Raw genomic sequence first — 11,944 nt, forward strand, 5'->3', positions numbered from 1 at the left:
CAGCAGAGAGAACTGTATCTTTGCTCTTTGACTACAAGAGCAGTCTTCTGTGGAGGTGAGCCTTCTCTGAGCTCTCAGGAGGGGATCAAAGAAAGACCCATGGGAAAAAAAAAGACTCATAGTTACAGAATTTTGCATCAAACCAATAGAATTATATTTCAAAAAGCAGTTTATAGTTTGGGTTAACCACTACCAGCCAATACCTAGACACAATTAGAATTGGAAGAAAGAGATGGGTGACATTAAGATAGTGACACATTGTGCCATGAAATTGGAGGACCAAGTGAGTTCAGATGTTTCACCTTAAATATGAAATTGCTTCAGGTTTTCTAATATGCAAATCTGTGATTGCGTGAGTGAAAAAAAAGACATTATATTCAGAAGGGTCAATATAAAAATGGTCAACATGTTTTCGTTGTTGTTGCCTTTGTCTCTCAGCTCCTTTGTTTTGAGGTATCTGCGGGAGATTTCCAAGTGGAAATACTTGATAACTCCTTTGCCCTGTAGGTTTTCTTCAAAAATAAAATAAAATAAATAAATAAATAAATAAACAAACAAACTGACAAGCATTGGTGAGGCTTTAATGGTTACCTAACATGCATCACTACAAGTACTGCATTGTTATGAAGAGTACAAGACGTACAGATCCAATCCCAGATTTAACAGCCCCATCTCTCAACAAGGGGGCATTTAAAATGTTTACTGCACTTAACCACGACTCATCATAAAAAGCTATCTAACAGCTCTGGAAACACCATTAAACATATATATGCCTGTTTCAATTATTAACCCAGTTTGTACTTAGACATTTAATCTGTAATTGGTTAATTATAAAATATCCAAGCCATTTTCATTGTTAGGCCATTCATCTTAATATTAATAATACAGCTAATTGAAAAAACACATTGTTTTGTGAAAAGTCTTCAAAACCTAAGTTTTGGGGCAAAATTTAAAATTTTCAAAAAACACTGACTGCTCTAAGCTGGTTTAAACAAGCTGAAAAAAATTTGCATGAAAACTTCCTACAGAACATTTTCACTGAAATTTTGAAAATTCAGAACTTTTCAATCAGCTCTAATTACATTGTCAGGAATCTTTTAACAATTTTTAAGAAATGTGTCATTTAGAAGAATTCAGTTTTTCATGCTGCTGACTTTAAGTTTCCCTTTACGTCATGTCAAAAGATGGGGGGGGGGGTTCTATTCAGATTTCTATACCACGGCATTACAATCAGAATCCCACCAATCTAAAAAAGGCCAGATTTAGACCTCAGATAGGTGCCTCTGGCTTCCTCTGTCAAACACAGGTGCACAAAACTGCATTGTACAGTTTATTTGCACTCCTCACCCCTCCCCCAACAAGAAGTTACAGAGACTGATCTTTCCCAGTCACTGTTTCTCTTTATGCAATTTTAAAGCTTTGAGGGAAATATCACTTTATAAAGACTCAGGGATGAGATTTCAGTGCACTGTATGGTCATATTTGTGCAACTTCTCTTAAAGTCGGAAACTCACGGCTAACATGCAGTGCAATGCATTAGAAGTTTACCCTTCAACAGTAACATGAAAGCCAATAAATTCGCACACCAATATGCTTATCTTGTTTGTCTTGGAAAGAATATTTTCTTTTAAAAAAAAAAAATCCATGAATGACAAAATTGCAAATACTCATATGTTAGCCACAGAGAGAGCAGAACTATGCACAGAAACAAACCAAGTTTTAATTGGCACTGACTGCTTTTTATGAAAGAGCCAAGCAAACTGTGTCAAGGATTACAAAAAGTCGCTAATCCTGCGAGGGGACCAGCAAAACGTTGTGTGACCAAGAAAGAGTGTTTTACACAGAGGAAAATCTTGTGTTTTCAATAATTCCTTGAACTACAATGAGATTTAAAAGGCAATTTTGAGACTTGTACATGCTCACCAGTGTTAGTAAGATATTAGAATTCCTGTGTCTGTTGTCACGGGAAAAACACAATTAAACAAAAGAGTCCTTAGACATTTAGAGAAGTTCAGTTATTTTACCTCTCGTTCCATTCTGAAGCATTTTGTAGGTCTAAAAGACTCCTGCAGCACCAAAGAATGCAATCAAGTGTAATCACAGAAGCCTCCCACCCCTCCACACTCAAGTGTTCAACTCCTGTTCAGCTTTTACATTAATAAGGTATAATTATGCATATGGAAATTTACTGTCAGCCAAAGACACAATTATTCTGAAAACACCAGGTTTCAGAACCAGTTTTGAGTGTTTAAGGCAGGGTATGCCTGATATGGTAACAGAAACATTGGTGGGGTTTTGAGTCCATTTTTCTCAATGGTTCATGCAAGCTACTCTTTCTACTGTAATGCAACTACTAACATCATGACCTTCATTCTCTCCGTCTCTCTCTCTCTCACACACACACAGAGCTGTGGAATCATCTAAGGCTTTGTCAACACTAGCACTTTTGTCGGCAAAACTTTTGTCAGTCAGGGCTGTGGAAAAAAACCACACCACTGACCGACATAGGTTTCACCAACCAAAGTGCCGGTGTGGACAGCGCTATGCCTGTGGCAGACACTCTCCTGCCAACATAGCTGCCGTCGCTCGTCGGGGGTGGTTTAATTATGCTGACGGGAGAGCTCTCTCCCGCTGGCATAGAGTGTCTACACAGGAGCAGTGAGATAGCCATACACTGTAAAGTCCGTAGCATAAACGTAGCCTAAGTATCCATAGAAGCTACAGACTGGTCTCAAAGATGGATCATGTCAGCTAACCCAAGCCCCTTGCCAGTGCAGGATTGCTCCCCTTTCTATATGGGCTAGCGTTACCACCAATCTAATTTTAAATGTTGCAAACGCTGAGGGGCTTCCTCTATTTTCACTGGGAGATTAGGCCACTCACCAGCAGATCTGGAACCCCCAAAACACCAGTTCTTCCTATTTCAAAATTACGTAGAGAAGCCGGTGCAAGGAAGAGCAGCAGAAGCTCCCTGATGCCAGGGAGAGCAATGAGTTTGTCGTACTTTAAGAAAAAATTATCTCACGGAACAGAAAACCTTTACATAAGTAGGAGGAATCCCCGGAGTTTTCTCACAATTTCCAAATCGACTCATTTTACTGCACATGAGCAACAAATCTCAGAGCCAGGGGAAGAAGAGGAACTAATAGACTCCACTAAGGCCCTCAAGAATACACACAGCCACAGGCCCTAATGAGTAAATATGGGGCTGAATGTCTTCAAAACTTGCTTTGGATAAATAACCCCCTACACGGAACACTCACACTAAGCCCACCTTCAATATAACTCTTCAAACTGACAGACAACAACTATCGCAATATTGCCCAAAGGAGCAAGGAATCAATCCCAGAGTAAGTCTCATACAGACTCATCTGCCTTTTTGACACAGATTATAAAATCCTGACCAAGAAAATGGCTAGTCACCTGCCTCCTTCACTCTGGGCCATGTTTAGGGAGAGAAGGCTGAGATAACCTAAGAGATTTGAAATATATACACTCATAATGTGAAAACGTCTTGACCTTCTCTGAATACAGAGAAAGCCTTTGACCAGGCAATATGGACATACAGTATCTACTTGCAATGCTGCAGCAAATGGAATTTAATTCATAATGCAGCTCAAGATCCTGCCTTCAAGTGTTTCCTTCCTAGTTAGCTGGAGGCTCAGAATCAGAACCTTTGCAGCTTCAATAGCCTGATCAGGCAAAACTGTTTCCTTTTTCTCATTACTCTTCACATGTCCAAATCCCAGGCCAATATTATGCAAAGAATACGCAGAACAATTTTATGTTTTTGCAGATGACATGCTCCCACGTACCACAAAACCAAGCAACAACAACAAAATTAGCTCTTTTGAGTGGCCAAACAAAAAACATGTTTAAAAAAGAATGCATCTTTCCTAAGGCCTAAAATAGTGCCATCCATACATACTCTTTCACACCACACAGCCCATGTGCATATCTATGCAAGTGTTGGGAACTAATTTAAGTCATGCTAGAATTTTTTTCTTAATTATTTCAGTTTTGAAATAGCTTTGCACGACAAAAAAAAATAGCATGCATGTGGTGGGGGGAGGGGAGGAGGTGTCAAAGAAAAAAGAGACAGAAGTAAAATAGAAAAGGCCAACACAGAACATGTATGTACAAGGTACATCAGTGGGTAGCAAGTGTTTGCTTTAAGTTGTTTAGGGAAGATGCAAGGTATCTCATCTAGTGGCCACTTTTTTTTCTCCCAAGGTGGGCCTTGTTAATGTGATTTGAGATATGGGCCACACTCCTCTTCCCCACCTTATTGTGAATACCAAAGAGTCTTGGAGGAACGTCTAAAGCCCTGACCATGCACTCTCTAGTACATAGGCATGGCAGTCCAAGTGTGCCCGAATGGATATGCAAAAAACTGGATCCATCTACGCTTAGTGAAGAGCCTTGGTACAGGCTTCTAGATTAGCAGAACTGATGGGTGGACATCTGTTCTGTTCCTCTCCTTCTGCACACATTTCCTAGATGTCAGATCCTCCATTTTCCCCTACACATTTTGGCCCCTTCTGATCTGGGCATGCTAGGTTATCTTCTTCCCTGATTCCCTAAGCCCTTCTCTCCTGCACAATCCTCTCCTGCTGAAGGAGGACTGCTTCAGTCCTACTGGTAGCCCCACTCCTTGAGCGGGGCTCTTGTTTACTCTCCTCAGAACAGTGGTCCCTCCTTTGTAGAGGCAGCTAGGCTGGCTCCTCCTCATTTCCAGTTACCTTTAGAGGTGTTCAAGCTCTTAGGCCATGTCTACACTTACAAGCTTACAGTGGCACAGCTGTAAGAGTGCTCGTGTAGCCGCGTTATGCCTGTTGACATCATAGAGCTCTCTCCTGTTGACATCATAAAACCAGCTCAGCGAATGGCGGTAGCTATGCTGGCAGGAAAGCGTCTCCCACCGACCTAGTGCTGTGCACACTACCACTTATGCCAGCAAAATTTATGTCGTTCGGGGGGGGGGAGGGTGTTTCACACCCTGAGTAACAAAAGTTTTGTCGACATAAGTTCTAGTGTAGACATGGCCTTGGTTGCAATTAAGGACCTGAACACCAAGGGAAAGAACCAGCAGCATCTGACCAACTAGGTCTCTGCAGACCACCAGTTGTTCCTACACCACAATTTTGGAATCACAGATTAATTTATTTTAACAGCATTCTCCTCCCACAGGTAAAGCATTTAATTAAACCAGTGGTGGGTTTTAAGGTCACTAGAACTCAAACCCACAATTTCTAACCTTCATCCCATAGCAGATGTGGAAACGCTCCCCCTTAGTACACTGCAATTCTAGAAGGAAGAAGGAAGTATACAAATTAAAATTACATGGGCTAGTAAAATCCAGCCTTATATGATAAACAACCAAACAAGATTTTATTCATTAGCATTCTCTCTCTCACTTTCTCTTACTTAGTAATTCCAACCAAAAAATTTACATGGCATGAAAATTCTAGATCATGGGTGCCTGTACCTAGCAGAGTTAAGGAAGTACTATTAATAGCAATGCTGTTTGCACAGACTGTATATCCACACTGTGAGCCTGCATTGTGATCTCAAAGATGCAGAAGAGGATTTGTGTGTGTGTGTGTGTGCGCGACTGTAAGAGGCCTTCAGAACATGCAGTATATGCATCATTATTTGCGGTGAAGAGGAATCCATTCTCTGATTTTCTGTCATATTTAAAATAAAGAATTTGCAAAGTATTATAGAAGGAATCAATGTTCTCTGCTCATTGTTTAGAACATTCAGAAGGACTACCATTTAACATTTATTGGGGTTAAGAACAAGAATGAAAGAACTTATCCCAGCATCTGCAGTTCTGCTCTATTCGATGAGATAAACAATCATCTGCTTTGGGGGGTAGGGATACCCAAGTGTAACTTCACAGATTTAAAAAACAAACAAACAAAATATTTTACAGCAACAGATCACTCCAAAATACATCCCATAAGGCATCAATTTTTAGTCTCCACAGTTAAGCATTCCCTATGCCTATCTACCTAAGAAGAAGAAAAGGAGTACTTGTGGCACCTTAGAGACTTTCAAATTTATTTGAGCATAAGCTTTCGTGAGCTTCATCGATGAAGTGAGCTGTAGCTCACGAAAGCTTATGCTCAAATACATTTGTTAGTCTCTAAGGTGCCACAAGTACTCCTTTTCTTTTTGCGAATACAGACTAACACGGCTGCTACTCTGAAACCTACCTAATAAGAGCTGGTTTAAAAGCTGATCAAACTTCAAGATGAACAATTCACCCCAGAAATAGAATATTTAATGTAGCAAAGAAAGCCTTGTATTTTTCTTATATTTTTTAAGTTTAACTGAGCCCTAAATCAGCTTCACTTTAAATCTTTGCTATAGAGCAATTTGCTATATATTTTTATTAAACTCTTATTTTTAAACTGTTTTTAATTTGAAGTGTAAATTAAGTTGACTTATAACAACTCCAGTTTCAAAACTGAAATTTAGCAAACAGTTAATACATAATGCAGTTTATTAGGCCAAAGATATTAAACAAGACTCAACCATAATGGTTAACAATAGCTATTATATTTGTGCAATGCAATGCAATGCAAAAATGGTCCAAATTCATCCCTGCTATAACAGTATTGACTTCAACGATTTACACCGGGTATTAAATGTACCCAATTATGTTTAGACATAGCAAGCCCAAATTTCAAATACTGTGCCCCTAGTAAGACATCCCAATCCTTTACCTGGAAACTCAAATCAACAATTACATCACAATCCTATAGCTGATATAACTTCAGTGCGATTTCTGTGTATGGTAAAGCTATAGGATCAGGTTGCTAGGTGTATTTTAAAGGGCATTTATGCACCTAAGTGACAATGCAGCCATCCAAATCAGGGTTGGAATATGCTGTCATAGCCCCCACTTTGGAAAACTGGGTCTATGTTGTCAAATCCCTAATGTCAAATATTTAGTGTAATTTTAAAGTTGTTAATTCTCACAAATATGGTATTTGCTATAACTTAGTAAGTTTAAAAATGGTTTCCCCATTGCAGTCAATCGGGTTGTACAAACGTAACAGCCAGATCACAAAAATTATCTTTACTCATGCGAGTAGCCCTGTTGAAATCAAGTGAGGTAGGACGACTCATGTGAGCAAGAGTTTGCAGAATCAGGCCCTCAGCAAAGACAGGTCTCCGCTATAGTTTTTATTCAAGTATGAACGTCACTGGCTTTGTCTCCTCTTCCTGAAAAGAACTGGCTTTTAAACACTACAAAAAGATCAAGAACAACAATTAAGAAATTAAGGTTACTAACTTAAAACATTCTAGCATAGTTCTTGACATTCACAGAAGTGTCAAAAATAAGTCACAAATGAAATGAAGTTATACAAATTTATTACTCTGCATGCAATGGGTCTTTAAAGAAAGAAATACAGAAAGAAACGGAGAAGGTATATCAGAGCATAATTAGGAAGGTGTCATGATTTAAGGAGAGATTTTTATTAAAACACTGGTCATAAGTTTCAGAGTAGCAGCCGTGTTAGTCTGTATTCGCAAAAAGAAAAGGAGTACTTGTGGCACCTTAGAGACTAACAAATTTATTTGAGCATAAGCTTTCATGAGCTACAGCATTCGATGAAGTGAGCTGTAGCTCACAAAAGCTTATGCTCAAATAAATTTGTTAGTCTCTAAGGTGCCACAAGTACTCCTTTTCTTTTGGTCGTAAGTTAAAACACTGGTCATAAGTTAAGGCCCAGACCCTGAAAGATGATCAGCACAAGCAGATCCCTATGCTAGTGTAGAGCCCCACTGAAATCAATGGGGCATGGTGCAGGCAGATCCCGGTGCAGCACAGCAATGTCAGATTGCAAGGTGGTGGCCAAAGACAGCCCTTGCCCAAGTCTCAACAAATACAAGCTTTTACCATATTCAGGAGTATTCAGATCTAGGAAGGGATATATTTGGATCCCATCTCTAAATTAGTCTTAGATCTCTGCATTATTTTTGCAACAAATATTGGGTAATGATTGGAAGGGATTTCAGAGGGATATACAAACAGTATGGGTAGAGGCCTTTTCATTTTTCTGGGATCCAACACTCCAGAGTTGCTTAATCCCCACAGAAGTGGGCCATTTCCCTAAAAATTCCCAACTTCTGAAAGGAGATAACAGGGCTGGTGATCTGTATCTCTCTAATGTCTGAGATATGAACAGTTTAATGTTGATTGACTGTGATAAGCCTTTACCAAACTGGTCACAACACAATGGTAAACCATAGGAAGAGTATTCTTAAAAGAAATGCAAGTTTGCAAGAAATAAATAGCTACACCATGTCTTTTTTTTATAATATCAGGTCTCCCATAGCTGGAAACTGAACTGCAGGCTGGATTCTCGCTCTTGCCCTGCTTTAAATTGTTGATTTAAGTGGATTTACTCCCAAGCGTGAAACTTGTCTAAGCAAGCAGAGAATCAAACCCCTTCCTGGTCTGGTTCAAGACTTGAAAAGTTTCAGATTCGCCGCTGACAGGAAGCTAATAACTGGACTTGGTCTGTGTACTTCACAAGCTTACTGGGCTGTAGTTGTTCCCACTGAATGAGCTAAAGTTCATCTGCAGGCCAAGATTGTCAAAATTGGTAACTAGTGATTTGGGGTCCTTTGGTGTTCAGGTGCCCAACCTGAAACACCCTAGGGAGGCCTGATTTTCAGTAAGTGCTGAGTACCTGGCCTCTGCAGGCCAGGCTCCTTTAAGGTATTTCAGAAGTGGAGCACCTCAACAGAAACATAAAAATAAATCCAGATCACTGGTCATTTTTCAGGGCCTTGCCCTTAAGAGGAACTATAGTTCCTTCGCTGTCAGTGTCCAGGAAACAAGTCCAGCACACTTGGCCTCCAGACACACCCAGCCTCCCTGCCGCCGCCCCCATGACCTAGCAGCGCACCTGCCTGGCTCTGCAGCTTCACCCACCCCACCCCGCCCGGCCCGGGTGGCAACGCGACAGCCCCCACCCCGTACTGTCCTGACCCAGGCCCCCGCCGGAGTGCGAGCCCCGAGAGCCCCGCATTGCCCCTCCCGCCTGTGCCCGCTGCGGCCACATGGCCGGTCGCCCAGCCCGGCGCCGGCGGAACGGCTTTCCACTGGACCCCGAGCGCGGCACAGCCAGAGACCACCGAGCGCGCGCGCGCTCCTGAGCGAGCCCGGGAGCCCGCCTCCCAGCGCCAGCCCCACTGACAGGTGGCTGGGGAGGGGGCAGTACAGGGAGGGGAAAGGCGAGAAGAGGACAGGTTCCAGGCGCGGGGAGGAGTGCCCTGGGGCAGGCTGCATGGCGGGACGCCGGGGACAGACTACAGCGCCCAGGGGGAGAGAGGGGCCGGTTGCATGAGGCGAGGGATCTGGCAGGGGCGCCCTCCAGCCCGTCCCCGGCTCTCCCAGGGCGCCTTACCTTGGCGAGGCAGAGCAGGAGCAGCAGGCGGAGGAAGAGCTGCCCTGGCTGCTTCATGGTCCTGAAGAGCTCTCCCCGCTGCGGGCGCAGCCACTTAGCCCGACTCCGGCTTCCCCGGGGACATGGCAGGGCTGCGCGCCCCAGCACTCAGCGGCGCCCGGCGGGGTCCCCCTCCCGCCTCTCTCTCTCTCTCTCTCTCTCTCTCTCTCTGCGCTCCGCCTGCCGCGCGCCCCGCGCTGAAAATGCGGGAGTTCGGAGCGGGGGCAAGTCCCGGGCAGGGTGGAGCGAGATGCGCAGGCAGGACTCCCGGTGAAGCTCGCCTCCTGCTCTGGGGAGAGAGAGAGAGAGAGAGAGAGAGAGAGAGAGTCAGTCACCTCCCCTCTGAACACTCATCGCTTCCGCTGCTGCCAGGGGGAGGAATTCGCCTCCTGTTGTCAAGGGTTTAAAAGGCCATTTTGCTGCTGGGAAGTTGTTGCTGCACTTCCCCCCCCCTCAATCTGACATTCCCCCTTTCTGTCTCCCAGCTGGGCTGGACGAGGAAGTGGCTCACTCAAAACTTTTCTAGCCCTCCCACATTCTTTCTGCAATCGACTGGGAAATGGAGCCGGAGAGGGATGTTCTCCTCTCCCCCCTCCCCCTTTCAGTCTCTGAAAAAGGACATTCTTAATGGGGCTTTCTCTGGTACTGCAAACAGCGAGATCTCCGCTTCTCAGAGCACATGGGGCTTGTTACAATATTTCTAGAGCGGAAGATTATGCACAGAACTCAAAGAACAGATTAAAACGAGCACACAGCGGGACGAATGGCATGTAAATATTCTTTGTGATACTCATGAGTTCCCAGAAGCATTGATGTGAGCCCGCATGCAGGGTGAGATTTAACAGGGCTACTCAGTTCTGGAGTATGCTAATTAACGAGATTTTCTTTTCCTCCCCCCCCCCCTTAACGTTTAGATTTATATTTTATGATCATGCAGCATTGTTCAACTGGGGAAACAGGAATGGGTGACAAAACAAAAACTGGTGTTCTGAAATGACTCAGTGAAACACACTTCACCCCGAGGAAGTTATCGGAAATAATTCCTTTCAGCTGACGCTCGTATTTTTTTACCGCTTTTGTAAATGTCTGCGCAATTTCAAATGAACATTTTTATAATCTAATTTCTCAGGGTTAATGTACGTTTTACATTTCATTCACCTTGGACAATGAAAACAGACAAGTTAGTTCCATTTTGGTTTATAGTCAGTTTGGTCTTAATTCCACTTTCAAGCTCTAAACTCTGCTTCAAAGTTGTAATGCTTAAATTAGGAACACTGCAGGTGAATGACTGAATCCACTTAAAATCTATTTTAATTGACTTTTTTAATGATAAAAACATTGATAAACGTTTTTTCAAGACCTTGTTTTTACAAAATGTAAAATCTTTCAAACACTGAAGCATGTGCATAACTTTACATAGTTTTACAATTCCTTAAAAGTCAAAGGGATTATGCACACAAAGTTCTGTATATGTTGAAGTGTTTCCATGATTAGGGCCTAAATAGATCTGTCTTTATCTTGTTAGTAAAAATGAGGGAGTTTCCCTCATTTTTGAAATACCTAGATAACTACTTTAGAAAAGTACTTTACATTTCTTAAGGTACTTTAGAAAAAATGCTTTTTAGTGTAAGTTCAGATATTTGGAGTGTTTTGAAACACAAACTATTGCCTACATAGCAGAGACAAAAATATTATGAATACAAGTATATTATGAATATAAACAAGCATTTAATTAGGCTTTTCATTAATAACAGTCAGGCTAGAGTTAGCAATCATTGTAGGGTAGATAAAGGGGCAGTAATTTTAATGAGTCATTTAGGGGTATCTTAAGATATTTTATATTTGTTTGGTTTTAATTTATATGGACACCACAGCAATATCCAAATAAGCAATAGTTTATAAATCAAAATTAAATAAACAGCATAATACTACCCTACATTTGTATAGCAATTTTGAGAACAAAGGATCTCAAAATCATTCACCAACCGAGTGTTCCACCCTGTATACCACCTTGGCTTCAGTGAGGCGACTTGTGTGAGAAAAGATCTGCAGGCTAAGCCCAGATGCACAAAAACTGTAGCCCTGATCCTTCAAGGAGCTTCCTGTGGGGGGTTCCCATTGCCCACATGGAGCCCCACTCAAGTCAATTGGGGACTGGGGGGGTCCACCCATGCAAATGTGATTGCAGAACTGGGACCTGTATAAAGGGATCATTTCACTTGCTCCAGAAATGCACCCATTTTGTAAAATTGTTTAGCAGCATATAACCTCAATTTAAAAATCCAGTCTCGCAAACTCTGTCATATGAGAATAGTCCTGCTGAAAGTAATGGGATTTCTCACATGAGAGTTTCCAGGATCAAGCCCTGAATAATTAATCCAACTACTATTGAAATTAATGGGAGTCCCTGTGATGACTTTAATATTAATTTTATTGGGTGTTTACTGGGCCTGGGATGGGGGAGATATCATGGG

General features: G+C 42.2%; 1 protein-coding gene across 1 annotated transcript in view; it reads right to left on the reverse strand.

Moving 5' to 3' along the window:
- PTPRJ (protein tyrosine phosphatase receptor type J) overlaps positions 1-9,497 on the reverse strand; it is a 130,636-nt gene extending 121,139 nt beyond the window's left edge. Inside the window, exon 1 of the mRNA XM_077818299.1 lies at positions 9,432-9,497. Within this exon, the coding sequence (XP_077674425.1) occupies positions 9,432-9,488 (57 nt within the window). The 5' untranslated portion in view covers positions 9,489-9,497. The remainder of the gene's footprint in view (positions 1-9,431) is intronic.
- Between the last annotated feature and the right edge of the window lie 2,447 nt (positions 9,498-11,944).

This window comes from Eretmochelys imbricata, chromosome 6 (assembly GCF_965152235.1).
Source record: "Eretmochelys imbricata isolate rEreImb1 chromosome 6, rEreImb1.hap1, whole genome shotgun sequence".
NCBI lineage: Eukaryota > Metazoa > Chordata > Testudines > Cheloniidae > Eretmochelys > Eretmochelys imbricata.